Below are 15,754 nucleotides of genomic sequence, written 5' to 3' on the forward strand. Positions count from 1 at the left end.
GCGTAATCCTGACTAATACTTATTTTATTATCATATTTTATGTACAGAATACTGTAATAGTTCAATACTTCTTACTGTCTGTAGGAAAACAACCAAGTTTTCTATATGTGTGTCACCAGCTAGGAAGAGGAGGGAGAAATGTTAGCAGCCTCCTCCAGTGAGGCTTATAGTGTCTGATGTTCTCACTTAGAAATTTGGTACTATCACTTCTGGACTTCTGCAGTTCTCTTGTTTTTTGCCAGCCCGTGCTGGTTAGACTGCTACTGCTCAGAGGTGCTGTGTCATTTGGCACTTCGGCAAATGCCTATGATGAGAGATGGAGCTGACTGAAGTAGCTTCTCCTGCAAAGCCCTTTGGAGGTCCATGTGGCCTTTACTGTTACATCTTGTTATCCACTCTGCTCAAATAGCAATGCTTTTTGGAACTGTTATGTTCAAACTTTCTCATTGTCTGAGAAAACTTCTGTCCTTGTAGCTAATATTACAGCAAAGGCATGAAGTGATGATACATGCACTCGTTCTTTGTTGATGTCATTTTTTGGGACCGTTTGCTGCCAAATAGACTCTCTAACTACTACCAGCATTTTCTGACATTTCTTTTTTGGCAGATGATGCATTAGTTGTGTCTATTAACATATAAAAACATTTTAGTGTCTCTTTGTTTTTCATGCAACTAACTATACAGGCAGTATAAATGTAACCAGTTTTATTATTAAAGCATTTTTACTTGTTTAAAAAAAATAATTAGCTTTGAAGAATTAGTCAGCAGAGCTATTTACACCAATGATTTTCTTTTGTAAATTATGAACATTCTATTACTACTTGTTTGAGTTTTTTCACATCTCTTACATGAGAAAAGCAAGTGTCATTTGTATTTTGAAATAGGCAAAAGTGTAATATCTTGAAAGAATGTAGTGGAAAATTAGGAAACAACAGTATTGCCTTTCTGTCTTCAAGTTTCTGTATTGATTTGTGGTGAAAAGATTAGTGAGTCATAGTGGTAAATAGCTGTGCATGTTATGATACAGTTTTTATACAAATTACACTTCAAATCCCAATTGAAAATCAAACACATTTGTGTGGTTGCTAGAACTTTTTAATGAAAGTGTTTTTTGGTTGAGGTCCATATCACTCCACTGTTCATCTGAGTTCTTTTCTTGTAAATTCTTACTTTCCCTATTAGGAATTGATACTGGATTTTCTCATTTAATTTTTCATAAATTTTCATGAATTTAATTGTTCATAAATGGCTGAAATCTAGGAGCTTTTCCCTCTTACTGTGTATTTGGAAAGGGACAATGTGTTTCCTACAAAAGTATTGCCCAGAGACCTGTGCAGTTAAAATAATTTTGAAAGTCAAAGTCAGAGCAACATGACAATACAGCGTTCTCCTGGGAACAACATATTCCTGCAAGGCTTTTTCTTAATCAGATTTGAACAGGCTCCTTGCTAATGATTGTATAGACTTAGACTTCTTTACTTAACCTTTCTGTCTTGTGCTAGTGAGTGAGCTTTGCTGCTAGTGACTGAGAAGCTGCACTTTCCCTGGATAGTAGGGAAGACAGGAAACAAAGATGAAGCTGAGTCCACAGGCTCCTGACACATGAATAGGAAGTTGCTAAAAAAATTATTATTATTCAACTATGTATGGGTCTTTTTGTTTGCTTCCTTGCAGGCACCCAAGCAGCGACAGTGTTGCTCAGACTCCTGAACTGCTGCGGCGTTACCCTCTGGAGGACCACGCAGACTTTCCTCTCCCGCCCGATGTTGTGTTCTTCTGCCAGCCAGAAGGATGCCTGAGCGTGCGGCAAAAGCGCATGAGCTTCCGTGATGACACGTCCTTCGTCTTCACCCTCACAGACAAGGATACAGGGGTCACTCGCTATGGCATCTGCGTCAACTTCTACCGCTCCTTCCAGAAGCGAGTACCCAAGGAGAAGGGAGACGGCACGGGAGGACATCGAGCTCGAGAGGGACAGAAGGTCCCTAAGTCTGGGGATGCATCAGCACCCCCAGAGGAGGTGGGCACTGAGAGCTCAGAGAGTGGTTCTTCGCTGCAGGCTCCCAGTGCAGAGTCTACCCCTGACGTGAACCGATCCCCGCGCAGTAAGCGCCTGCCCAAAGGCAGCCATCGCTCTCGGAACAGCACTCTGACGTCTCTCTGCATCCTTAGTCATTATCCCTTCTTTTCCACCTTCCGGGAATGTCTCTACACCCTCAAGAGACTGGTGGACTGCTGTAGTGAGAGACTGTTGGGCAAGAAGTTGGGGATTCCGCGTGGGGTGCAGAGGTACGTTGAGTGGGAGGAACTTTCTCCTCCTGCTCTTTGTGTTCAGTGCTGCAATTCATTTGCACAGTAAATTGTGGCTGCAGATGTGGTTGCAGAAGCAGCCAAACACCAAGGGTTGGCCTTTTTCACTGTGGGTCACAGTAGGAAAAGGAAATTTTTTTAACAATTTCTTTTAAACTTCTCTCTCTGATTCTGTAATCTGGTATTATTTTCATTTGTAATGCACCTAAGGAGGCACTACCCTTTTGAAGACTGAAGCTGAGTGCTGATGCTGTTACTGTTGCTTTGGCATTTAAGCTCTGTGGCAGTATATGTCAGGACTGATTCTCTGGGAAAGTAGAAGCAGCTAAGAAATAACAGAGAATTTCCACTTGGGGCAGGAGGAAAATGATGAAAATGTGCTTAACAAGCTTATGAAACAGTCTGAACTTCAGCGTGGGAGAGAAAAGACTAGAGAAGCAGGATCAGCTGAAATAGGTCAAAGTACAATATTTGAAGGAGAGAGGGAGGAGAGGTAGAAAACAAAGCAGTTGTCTAGGAAACACAGGAATGATTGTTGGTGACAGCAAATTGACAAGAACTTGATGTATATTTAATATAATGTAGTAATCTTAATGTATCTGCTGTTACAGTGTTGAGTGTGTAACAGAAGCAGTTGCACTGTAGGGTATGGAAGGAACAATGTTTTTTATGTATTTCAGTCACGGATGTGTATCTGTGCTACTGTGCCTGACACCTTCATTTCCTTTCCAATGTGCTAACCAAATAGAAAAAGTATGAAATGAATCTCTGGAGAAGCAGGGGATTATCTCAACAGTTTGAAGGACAGGACTGTGAGATAGTACATAATGTGAGTTAAGTAGCTTGGTACACTCCAAATTAAACTTGTCAAAAGCAAAAAATGACAGGATTATAATTATTATAATTTTTATCTTTGTAAGCTCTTTATGTTTTGCATGAAATGGAAAATGTGTCCTATTCATAGAGAAGTGGCCTACTTCTTGGGCTACTGCCCTGGAATGAGTGTTCTGGGCTAGTATGACTGATTCCTGCATTAGCAGATTCATCACTTGAATCCACTGATGGAGAATAAATTATGCTGTCAGAGCAAAACTTCTCCCCTCAATGGAAATATGTGTTAAAGAGTATTATTTTGTCACTTGGTTTAACCTGATAATTATTGAGGAAGAAACACCCCTCTGAATTTCATGGTTTTCCTCAAGTTGGTGTTTGAATGATGTGTGGTATTCAAAACATCTGCTCTTATTGGACATAATTCTTCAAGAGAATAATTTAGTGATGGATGAAGATGGCAAGAGAAGGAATATTGAGCATCCACCTCTGCGTAAAGTAAAGCAGCAGGTTTGAATTACCATGTGGTTTTCTAGTGGTGACCTGGAAAAGTAGAATAGTTTTGAGGCTGAATAAAGGTGAAACTGAATCCTTGCAATTGGCAAAAGGTGAAGCACACCTTCTTAGCAACCTAATGTCTTGTGCATGACAAGTAGCTGAAGGAGGAGTGCAGGATGAGAAGCATCAAAGTTCCTCAGAGGTGTATCATATACTCAGTGTAATTTCAAATTTACCTTATTTTGAGCCATCCAAATTTCTTTAATTATTCTGTCTTTGTTAAGCCTTTAGTGTCATACTCTTTTTTTTTCTTTTTAGGTTTTTTATTTTAAAGTTGTGAACTGTAAGATACAACTTCCAATTTGAAGGCATAGCTTTCTAAGGGATATGTTAGAGTAACTCAAGATATTTCTCAGGCTGAAGTTGTTTGGAGAAGGTTTACAGCTTCACTGTGCTCCAGGGTAAAGGGCTGAAGTGGACAAGATTCTGTGCTCCTTTGTCAGACCCAGTTTTGAGTGTTGAAGCATTGGAGGCCCTGAGCAATGCTGTACATGCTTTTTGGCCAGCCTATCTGTGAGCTACAGGTTTACAGATTGCCAGCTTAGGGTATGGAAAACTTATAGCTTATTTTGCTAAGGTACCTAAATGTTTTCTACACAACTTTCAGAGATTTAGCTGAAAGAGTTCCATTTTTTTCCCATGGGTTATTCAGCTTTTAAGAATGATACAGTGCAATTTAGGGCAGAATGATGAAGGGTATGTTATCATGCCAAAACGTCTGGGAGATCTTGGATGTGGCATATTTTTATTATCTCAGGTTTAATTCCTATTCTTGCAAAGGTTTGTAGACTGCTAGAGGCAGAGTCCTGCAGTTAATCCGCTACAGTTCTGGATGAGATAGGAGTGTCCTGTGTGCCCACTGAATTTCAAGCGTGAGGGTGATGAGAGTCCTTCAGAGATCTGGACCTGGCTGAATCCTTTGAATGTGTGAATGAAGTTTGAAGTGACACACAGAAAGACTTATTCTTCCTCACGCTGTGGGTTGTGTCAGTAAGCTTAAATGCCTATCTTCCATTTGTTTGTGCGATCAAATGTTTATCAGTTGCCTGTTCTAATCCTTGGTGGATGTGCCCTTTCTGTGGAAGAGCCTTGCGGAAAGGCTGTCCAGTGAAGTTCCCAGAGTGTTAACCTTGGCGTTCTCCCTGTCCAGGGATACAATGTGGCGGATTTTCACAGGCTCGCTCCTGGTGGAAGAGAAGTCCAGCGTGTTGCTTCATGACTTGCGGGAGATCGAGGCCTGGATATACCGGCTGCTCCGCTCCCCCATGCCCGTTGCTGGGCAGAAGCGCGTGGATGTGGAAGTCCTGCCACACGAGTTACAGCCAGCTTTGACCTTTGCTCTTCCTGATCCATCCCGCTTCACTTTGGTGGATTTTCCATTACATCTGCCTTTGGAGCTATTGGGAGTGGATGCCTGCCTGCAGGTGCTGACCTGCATCCTTCTGGAGCACAAGGTATGAAGGGCAGAGTTGTTCTTTGATAAATATGTAGGAAGTTTTGCCGCCTTCAAAATCAGGGTAGGCTGGATGTGTAGAATAACTGGCTCTGCACTGCCTGAAATGAAATTTGTCTGTGGAGGATGAGGGGAATAAATAGCTCCTTCTGAGGTTCTTGTTTTAAAAAGTTCTGTTCTTGCTCAAAAAAAACCTGAAGCTTGTTTTGACAGATTAATGGAGGGGTACCCAGTTCACAGCCATCGAATTTGAATCTACAAAGATCACATATCTGTGGTCTTTGTATGCACCTGAGGAGAGTATTAGAAGTGAATGGTTGCTGCAGTCCTAATGGGAGTTTCTGTGGTTGCAGGTTGTATTGCAGTCCCGAGATTATAATGCACTTTCAATGTCTGTGATGGCCTTTGTGGCCATGATCTACCCATTGGAGTACATGTTCCCAGTGATCCCTCTGCTTCCCACCTGCATGGCCTCTGCAGAACAGGTACATATTTTTCCTTTATTGGTCTTTCACAAAAGATATGTCTGTGATGTCGAAAGCCCATATAATTGTACTCCTTTTTTCATTCACTGTCTTCTCAGAGATTGTTTCATCTGAAAAAATGTGTCTGTTTTGTACTTCTTAGAGATGGTATTATTTTGAAACCAAATTACCACTACAACATAAGGGTAAAGTCCTTGTATGTGACTATTTACAATGGCACAGCCTCAGTTTGAGCTGAGGATGTATTCATCTGTGACTTCCTGCTGTTCAACTTAGGCTCTTACTTTGAAGGTTTTTTTTGACCATGATAGACCTGGGAAGCTGTTTCCAAAGAGCTGTGTAGCTATATAAATTATGTCCTGGGTGGGAGGACATGGAACAGGGGAGATGGAGATGTATTTTCTCATAGATGGAAATTGAAGCTTTCTGAGCAGGAGTTTTTTTTTTCCTTTTTCTTTTTTTTTGTACTTGCATGCTATGGTATTAATTGCTTATTTATCAATGCCTTTTGTGTTGTCTGCTCTACTATAAACATACTGTAGCCAGTAAATAAATATTTGGGAAGAAGATGGTGATAGCAAATGCAGATCTTGTCCTTAGTAAAGTCTGTCTTTTTCTCAGTTGCTTCTAGCCCCTACACCTTACATCATTGGTGTTCCAGCAAGTTTCTTCCTTTACAAATTGGATTTTAAAATGCCTGATGATGTATGGCTTATTGACCTGGATACTAATAGGGTAAGTGGCACCCATAAGAACTTGTGAATTTGTTTCCACGAACTGTGTACTGTCACCAGTGTACCCACTGAGAATTTAGTAATGCCTGGCCTCAGTCTGCCTTTGCCACTCCCATCTTAAATTTCAGGATTCCATTCCTTGTTGTGTCTCAAGGCCCCCACTTCTTTTGCATTAGGCATCCTTTCTCAGTTAATTGATCTGGCTCTATCATTAGAAGGCAAATCCTCAAGCAAATTATACAACTTTCTTCTTGACTAATTCGGACTGTGTCTTATAGCCTTACCTAAGAAACCCAATCTCTTAAGAGCCTTACGACAGCTTTGGTTGTCATGATTCAAGTATGTATCTCACTTTCTACAAGGATATGAGCAAGGCTGATTCAAGGAAAATGTGTATAACATCATCTACTTGATTAAACGTATGGGTTGATTCAAACTTCTCGTTTTTGTGGTAAATGATAAAGTAACTCCACTGTTTCTTATGTTGTAAACAATAACAGCCATAAAGAAGTGAAAAGTGAGTGTCTGTGTCTGAGTTTGAGGGTTTTTTTTTTCATTCCTCTGTGTCTGAAGTGCTGGAGATCCAGGGGATTCTGTTTCGGAAATGACTACAGCTGGAGAATTTTTTAATCTGTTGTGCTTAATTCCAGGTGATTGTTCCCACAAATGCAGAGTCTTTGCCAGCACTGCCAGAACCAGAAGCTTCAGAGCTGAAAAAGCATCTGAAACAGGTAATATGCACTTTGGGGAAAGGACTGAGATTCATTAGAACGTAGCACATGCAGTGTTGCCAAGCTCTTCTGCTGTAGTTGATTAGAATGCAAATCAGTGAATGTAAAGCTGAAATGTCCCTGGACACAACAGATGGTTTCTTATTTTTACTGTTGTTTGGGACTAACTTGTGTCCAGTTGATGCAGAAAGTTCCAGTTTCCTCCTTTACGTTTGCCATGTGGGCTTTAAACTGACTTGATCCATCAAGCTATGGTCATCTTTGTTTCCCCTCCATTCACAGATCTATGTGTGAAGTGTCAGTCTCTCCTCTCAGGTCCTGCTAAGCCATTAATCAGCTTGGGTCATCCTGGCTGATCGTGTCAAGCAGGTTTTATCTCTTTATTTCTGTTTTCCTTATGCACGCTGCATGCAGTATCTAAAGGTAAAGTGTGTTACTAATGATGAGGTTTCCTCTTTCTCTTTCCTCATAGACCAGGAGAGCAAAGTGTGTAACCTCTCTGATATCCCAGTACCTGCTGTCAGCACAGATGGAAGTGATGTGTTGCCTGGAGTTTTGTTAGATCAACCTTCTCCCCACTGCTGCCTCACCCCCTTGCAATTTCAGGCACTACTTGGCAAAACTTTCTCACTAGTGCAAAGGCAAACTCAAGTATCAGAAGAACAAATTGCAATTTTTTTGAAGACTTAAAATTCTCAGAGTGTTCACTCAAATTCGTCTTAGATCCCCTGTGTATTCCTATGGATGTTGTCATTAAGGGTTTGCCATTGGCAAAGGAGTGCTGCTGGTACAAAGTAGACAAATTGTGGCCCACATTACTAATGTTAATACTTCTGTGTGCCTTTGGGTCTTAGTCATTAAATGAATTTCAGTATATCTGCTTTTAACTGTTGCGGAGAGTTCTTGCATCATTAAGGACAACAGGCTTGCCAGTTTCCAAAGTGGCCAGATATGAATGTTTGGGGGTGGGGCAGTTATACCTCTTTCCTAAGATGTGTCTATTTTGTGGTCCCTTTTGTTTTCCTCTCATTTGTGATATTTGGTAGTAATAGATTTTTTTTTTCCTTCCATCTGTTTCTCTGTGGTCATGTGTTCGTCTTGGCTCTGATGGGCTGCTGTGGTGTTATCATATGATCTTCCATCTTGCCTCCAGTGTCTGGTTAGCATGACTGCAATCACTCAGAAACAGCTGCTCACTCCTGACAACAAGGTTCTTTATTTTATTCTTTTCCCCTCAATTTTCCATTTTACCCTTTTCCTTTGGATATTTTTTTGTTTGTTTATTTCTTTGTTTTGGTTTTATATATTTATTTATTTTTTAAATGAAAATATGAAGCCTCAGTGGGCAAATGGGAAAAATGAGGAAGATTAGGATAGGTCTGGGTGTCCAGGATTGATTCACCACTTGTGCTGCTCCTTGAAGACTTTATGAGGGTTGAAGAGGTAGCTTTATGGACAGATGAAGACTTCATTCAAATGGAAAGTGGAGGTTTTCAGAGATACAAGCAGGTGTTTTTGTAGAGGTGTCTCCACATTTTCCTGGAATATCAAATTACTGGTTGAATAGCCACATTTAAGGGCAAGTTTCAAGGCCTGTAGTTCCCAAGATGTATTCAAATTACACATGGAAATAACTCTACAGGCAGTAGAGTTTACAGTGCTGTACTACTCATGGTCCAGTTAGGACTATCAGTTTTCCTGTCATGAATGGTCTAGCAAAGCGGAATTCTGTGCTACTCCTTGGCTGGCTCCAGGACTGTTTCAGCATTGAGGAGATCATTTTGACAATCAACATAAAGGAGGGCCTGGAGATACTTGTTGACTCATCCTGGAGGTGGTTTAAGAGAAATTAATGGAGCATGCATAATTGTTGCAATTGCCTAGAGGGCAGGGTAGCTCTGATCTTTTGTTCCTTAAATAACTGATCTTGCTGAATGTGTGCATAATGTCCTTTGTTAGGCCCTGGCCAGCATGAGCCTGAATACTCAGCCCATTCTTAATCTAGAGAAGTTTCATGATGGGCAGGAGGTGCCTCTGCTGCTGGGAAGACCACAGAATGATTTGCAGTCTACTCCCTCCACAGAATTCAACCCTTTGATCTATGGAAATGATGTGGACTCTGTTGATGTGGCTACCAGGTGAGACTTAACAGGAAGGTAGCATTGAGTCTTCTATAAGAGTTTGCACTTGAGGGCAGCACAAACACCTCCATGGGTGAAACAGCATCTGTAGGGTGGATGTAGAATCTGTGGATTCTACTTGACATCACCTGGGGGAAAAGAACAGTAATTACAGTGTTAATCTCATATCTGTTACCTGCATGAACATAACTCTGTATCTTGAGGGGCTGTTTTGCTTCTTGCATTTTCCTATAGATCATCCACTTTACCTGGATTTTTCAGTCTGATACTGTATCCTCAGTTTAAATCACAAGCCTTAAACTACATTAAAAAAAAGCTGGGGACTTAGTTGTTACCTCAGCTAGTAGAAACAGGAATGATACCCTTCACTGAGTGGGTGTTTGTGTTAAGATGGTGAATTAGAACAAAGTGATATCCTTAGTTTGTTTGAATTTTTAAAAATTTTTTTACAAGAGAGCTGTTTTCTAAGAAGGGTTAGATTACCATTCTTCAAAGGTTTGAAACATTGTCTATGACATACCTTTTAAGGGCGCTCTTTCTTCTTTTTTGTTTTGCTCTGTGTTTTTATCTAATATATTGTTCTCTTTCTTTTTAGGGTTGCTATGGTGAGATTCTTCAACTCGCCAAATGTTTTGCAAGGTTTCCAAATGCACACTCGCACTCTTCGTCTCTTCCCACGACCTGTGGTGGCCTTCCAGGCAAATTCTTTTCTTGCTTCTCGGCCGAAGCAAACACCTTTTGCAGATAAGCTTTCCAGAACACAGGCAGTGGAGTACTTTGGAGAATGGTCACTCAACCCTACTAATTATGCTTTCCAAAGAATTCATAACAGTAAGTGTTGGTCTTGCCTTTCCTGCACTTGGATGTAATACAGGAACTTAAAAACCAGGCATTCTAGGGAAGGATTTGATTTTGTACCTTAGTAATCCTGCTGGGGAGGAAAATCTAGTTCAAGGATTATTTTTCTCTTTTTATGTATGGCCTCATGTGTTTCTCCCAAGTTAGCCCTGCTATTGGTGAGTTGCTCCTCCGATTAATTTTACCTCTTGTTTGATTATGGAGAAGTCTTGCAGGCTTCTTAAAGACTGTCCCTTTGTGCAAGACTCAGTAGAGGGTAGTGTCAGTGAATGAAGCCTTTGACACCAGCAAATGAGTTTGATTAATGCTCTCCTTGGTTTTTTGTGCAGACATGTTTGACCCAGCCCTAATTGGTGACAAACCCAAGTGGTATGCTCACCAGCTGCAGCCCATCCACTATCGAGTCTATGACAGCAATTCACAGCTGGCTGAAGCCCTGAATGTCCCAGCAGAGAAGGAAACAGATTCTGATCCCACTGATGACAGGTTAGTGGGGAACATGCCTGCAGTTGCATGAGAGTTATTTCAGACTGCTGAACCTCTCCTACTTCTCATTTGCAACCTTTTTCTATAGCCTGGTAGGCTGTTGTTTCATTTATTGTCTGGGCAGAATACTGACACTAAAGTAATTTGTTTTTTGCTGTTATCACAGCAAACCTCTTAATCCTTTGCTAGAGTATTCATTTAATGTGATTCTCCATAGTTATTTTCCTGTTTTCTTTTGCTACCTGTATGCCACTTGACATTTGTCATTTCCTCACACCCTAATTCTCTTTTGCTGTTCTTTCTCTGGTTATTTGTGTTGCAGTGCCACAAATACTCCCACCCATCCTACCACTCTTACAAATCTCTGTTCCCTATCCATAGTTATGTAAAGCTTGTTAGTACTACCCACTGCCTGTGACCACCTTATGTGTTCAGTAAAATGAAAGGAAACTTTATATAGTAGTTTTTGGCCATATTTTGTGGAGTTTTGTGCCTAGTTTTATTGCCTTTCATTCCTTGCTGGTTTGTGAGATCTTTCAGCCTTGGGCTTTCACATATTTTGCATTCTATACAACAGAATGGGATTTATGATTGGTGTAAAAAGGAAATATTTTATTTGTGATTCCCAGTTCCCTTGAAGTTGTCTTACATAAACACACATGTTTTTTGAATTGATACACTGTTGTCTACTCATTTATGTTTGGCCTTAGTAACTTTGCTAAGAGATTTTAAACATCGTCCCATAACTCTTCACATACCTGAAAGTTATGTTTTTTGCCCTTACTTTTCATGAAGCTGGCCCTGTGAAATTTGTTTGTTGCTACTATGAGATTTTTAGGAGGTCCAGAGAGACAGTGCTGATTCACATCTCTAAAGCATCAGAGCCTGCTGTTGCTTTGATGCTGCCACTCATCTCTCTCTCTCATGTGTTGCGGCAGTGGCAGTGACAGCGTCGACTATGACGATTCAAGTTCTTCCTACTCCTCCCTTGGTGACTTTGTCAGTGAGATGATGAAATGTGACATTAATGGTGATACCCCAAGTGAGTAACTTTTGCTTTTACTTTCCCAAGGTCCACATAGGTTCCCTTTCCCCAGTTCATCTGAAGCACTTTGGGAAAAAGGCATTCCCTAAATCCCTGAATCAGAACAAAGTGTTGTTCCATTGTGATCTTGCTCTGAGGTAAAAGAGTGTGGGTAGACCGAAAAAGGACATTAAACAGTTTCCTCCAAAGCACACTCTGAAGAGGAAGAACAGAAATAGGTGCTGCTGAACAAAACTGGTTCATTAGATCTGGAAACAACCTGCTGCTGCCAGTAAATATTGTGCAATATGGACAGCAGAGTGTGAGCTCTCTCCTGCCCCTGCATGTTGGTTCTCAGTGCTAGCTTTAAAGTATTATTCTGTCCTAGTGGGGACTGAAAAATGCATTCTCTGTGGCTTATATGGAAGCTGCATAAACACTCACTTTGTTCAATAAACTAAATTTAGAATTCCCAAGACATTTCCCATGTCCCAAGGACAAGAGGTAATAATCATAAGCTGCAAGGAAAAAAAACTCTACTTGGACATAGGGAAAATAATTTAATGGTTATTGTAGTTGAACAGGTTCCCAAGATCACTGTAGAATGTCAAACCTTGAAAATTTTCAAAACTCAGTGGGACAAAGCCCTGAGAAATCTGCTTTTATTTTGAAGGTGCTCCTGCTTTGAGGAGAAAATTGGAATGGATGACCTACAAAAACCCCTTACAACCTAAATTTTTATGCAAGTTGATTCTGTTGAGCACTCCTCATCTTCTAGGGATATTTAGTTAGATGGGCAAAAGGCTGAGGAAGGCTGTGTTGTTTAATGAATAATGCTGTGTTTGCAGATGTTGACCCCCTGACTCATGCTGCCCTTGGTGATGCTAGTGAAGTGGAATTTGATGATTTTCAAGAATATTCAGGGGATCCCGATGAACAGATCATGGACAGTGAGAACTCCCAAGAGAATAACCAGCCTCGTTCAAGTTCCAGTACTACAGCCAGTAGCAGCCCCAGCACTGTCATCCATGGAGTGAATCATGTGTGTACTGAGTTCAGCCTCAAGATCAGCGTATTAGGATATAAAGAATGGGAGAATGCACATGGTTCTTTCTGAGAAGGGCAAAAGCTAATAGGACTGTTACACCATGCACAGATTAAATTGCATGCTCACCCTGGACTTTCTGAGCAAGGTGGAGTTTGCTGGTACCCTCTTATGCTGGGATAAACCATTCCTGTACAAAAAGTTCTAGTGCATTGAGAAATGCAGCATTAGCAGAGAGAAATGGTCCAGGTTGGGACTGCAAAAATTGCTTTTACAGAGTTTGGAAAGACCTGATGTCTTTAGAGAAATAGGGAGTGGGGTGGGGAAACTCATGAATTTGTGGTCTTCTAAGAAGAAGGGGAACATGGTAATGGAAAGCCACTATCCTAAGCTGACTAGTCAGAGCTGTTTTGAAGGGAAGTAAGTCCCTAGAACAATGCACAAATACTGCTTTGTGTATAAAATCCTAGTTTAGAGACACACATAGTGGGGATGTGGTGGGGGCCCCATAGCAAGCAGTAAGGACTGTTCCGATTTCCCAGTCTGAAATAACTGTTCTTGTCCTGCCCTTCAGTTGTATGTAACGCAAATTAGCGAACAGACCAATGATTTGACTGGTCCGCAGGAGGCAGCAGACTCAGCAGAAATAGAAGAGAAATTGGCTGCTGGATTTTCAAACCATCTCTCTTCCTTGCCACTGCAACCAAACTTTCCCAAGATAAGCTTGGATCGTCGCGAGAGTGACATTGCAGCTGGCAGCCTGAGCTCCTCAGAAGGGGTGGTGAGGAAGCGAGAGTATGACAATCCGTACTTTGAACCACAGTATGGTTTTCCTACGGAGGATGAGGATGATGAACAGGAAGAGAGCTATACCCCAAGATTTAACCAGAATCTCAATGGAAGCAGGCGAGTCCTCCTTGTCTCCTGCCTTTCTGTACAGCACTTCTAGGGTTTCTGTCTGTTTCGTGTAGTTGAACATTTATGCACTCAAATGTCTTTGGCAGCTGAGATGTATTGTTGATCGCTTTCATTTAGTATTGAAATGCTGTCAACCCTTCTGGTTTGAGTAAAAGCACTTGCTTAGTCCCTAAGTTCCTTACTTTTGTGTAAGCAGTAGAAGCTATGAGAACTAAGTTCTTTCTAGAACATGCTAGTATATCACGTACTGATTTCTGGAAGCTGTTTTGTTAATCTTTGTCTTTTGGGGGAAAGATACTGCAGTGATTGATGGCAGTGGGTTTTCTGATTACTCCTTTCAAACCAGATTGTAAATGCCCTTTTGGTAGACAAGTTTTCAGCATGCCCTGAAAGGCTATAAAATCCTAAATGTAAAGATGTTTCAGCATTCTTTTTTTTTTCTTGTTTGTTTGGGTGTTTTTTCTTTCCCAGAAGGTGCAGGTAATGTGGTAAAAACTGGCATGAGTGAGACCAGCATCAGTCTCCCACAACCATACAATGTGTTGATTTGGGGCAGGAAGGGGGAATGGTAATAACAGTTGTACTTAATTTCTTTAAAGGTCTCAGAAGTTGCTACGACCAAACAGTTTAAAACTGGCCAGTGATTCTGATGCAGATTCAGATTCCAGGGCCAGCTCCCCAAACTCTACTGTCTCCAACAACAGCAGCGAAGGTTTTGGGGGCATCATGTCGTTTGCAAGTATGTACAATACATTCATTAAGCTAGTTTTATTTATTATATCAGAGTGTACAGAGAGATGGAATAGAGAGATGGCTAGTCAAGAGTATGAGTTGGTTGAGAAATTGTTACCAGCTCTCCAGTAGTCATGGTGGCTTACTGACAACTGCTGACAGCTACTGCTTTATATATTCTTCAGTAAGAAGGACTTTGGTTTTGTGATTAGCCCCTTGTATGGCACTTTAGGGCACAGATCAGAAATTTCTTCGGTTTCATTTAAATAAAGCATTGTGCAATTTTATGAAATTGATAAAAACATCTTATAGTAATATGCCTTTCATGCGGCCATGTTGTGTGTTTAGGTGCTAAATTCAATTCTTTGACTGCCTACTTTCAATTATATTTTATTTTAAAAAATCACAGGTGTGAAACATGAATCCAGAATCTCTTAATGAGTGACAGAAGACATGGCCACTTGAGTCTCGCACTACAGTAAAAAGCAATGAAAGAAGTTTGTAGCACTTGAAAATATATTGTTTCTGGTAAAATGACTGTTACTAAAATGAGGCTACAGAAAAACAAAGAACTAAAGCAAACTGAAGTAATACGTTGATGCTTCAATAGCTTGAAGTGTTAATCAGCTCCTTTATCTAAATGTGATGCTTTCAGTCTGTCTACGGGTTTAAGCAGATGATGGTGATGCATAATTGTGTCCTTAAGATCTACCTGTACCAGGAAGAATATATGTTTTTTCGTAACAAATGAAAAGCTTCTATTTCAAAGCATGGTCACATGGCAGATTTACAGTGTTTCACAAGACACAGTGCACAGTCCTCACTTCAGAGTTACATGTTTTGCAGATCTTCTGTCATCCTGTTTTCTCATGTGGCTCTCGCAGCCATTCATTTGCTCCCATGAACAGGATCAAACTAGAAAGTAGAGCTAAGGTGGTGTGATCTAAGTGCACGAAGACAGGAGGATTTCGCTGTTATATTTCAGACTTGAAGATCCAACGTCAATTGTTGTGACATGAATGTGACATGAAGACTTAACGTTTTTGTACTGTTTAGAATAATCTGATTACAGATGTGGTTGCAATGTAAATGAGGGCATGTTATGGTTGTGAGACTTTTGGGTAGTAAAGAAGGACTTAATCATTAAGGATCTGAAAGAAGATGGGAAATTACAGGATCTATGGATGTATACAGTGAGCAGTAGGCATCTAATTGTTTTTGTCTTCTGTCATAGGCAGCCTGTACAGAAACCACAGCACAAGTTTCAGTCTGTCCAACTTAGCCCTACCAACCAAAGTTGGGAGAGACAAGAATACTCCCTTTCCCAGCCTGAAAGGTAACCTTTGTCTTCTACAGCCTTTTCAGTACTTGTGACTTGGCAGTCTGAGGTCCTACCCCTAACAGGAATCCTGGGAGTTACGTCTTTTGGTCGTTCAAGTAGTACCTGT

General features: G+C 40.8%; 1 protein-coding gene across 34 annotated transcripts in view; it reads left to right on the forward strand.

Moving 5' to 3' along the window:
• Positions 1–15,754, forward strand: part of MADD (MAP kinase activating death domain) — a 68,200-nt gene that overhangs the window by 14,920 nt on the left and 37,526 nt on the right. For 13 of the 34 annotated variants that reach the window (XM_033063458.1, XM_033063453.1, XM_033063457.1 and 10 more), the window contains exons 3-16: positions 1,675–2,289; positions 4,850–5,153; positions 5,506–5,637; positions 6,259–6,372; positions 7,022–7,102; positions 8,256–8,312; positions 9,062–9,240; positions 9,839–10,074; positions 10,431–10,587; positions 11,523–11,629; positions 12,460–12,653; positions 13,231–13,562; positions 14,174–14,313; positions 15,541–15,642. In XM_033063458.1, coding sequence (XP_032919349.1) covers positions 1,675–2,289; positions 4,850–5,153; positions 5,506–5,637; positions 6,259–6,372; positions 7,022–7,102; positions 8,256–8,312; positions 9,062–9,240; positions 9,839–10,074; positions 10,431–10,587; positions 11,523–11,629; positions 12,460–12,653; positions 13,231–13,562; positions 14,174–14,313; positions 15,541–15,642 — 2,750 coding nt within the window. The remainder of the gene's footprint in view (positions 1–1,674; positions 2,290–4,849; positions 5,154–5,505; positions 5,638–6,258; positions 6,373–7,021; positions 7,103–8,255; positions 8,313–9,061; positions 9,241–9,838; positions 10,075–10,430; positions 10,588–11,522; positions 11,630–12,459; positions 12,654–13,230; positions 13,563–14,173; positions 14,314–15,540; positions 15,643–15,754) is intronic. The other 21 variants (XM_033063470.1, XM_033063474.1, XM_033063476.1 and 18 more) reach the window with 6 other exon arrangements.

Source organism: Catharus ustulatus, chromosome 6 (genome assembly GCF_009819885.2).
Source record: "Catharus ustulatus isolate bCatUst1 chromosome 6, bCatUst1.pri.v2, whole genome shotgun sequence".
Lineage (NCBI taxonomy): Eukaryota > Metazoa > Chordata > Aves > Passeriformes > Turdidae > Catharus > Catharus ustulatus.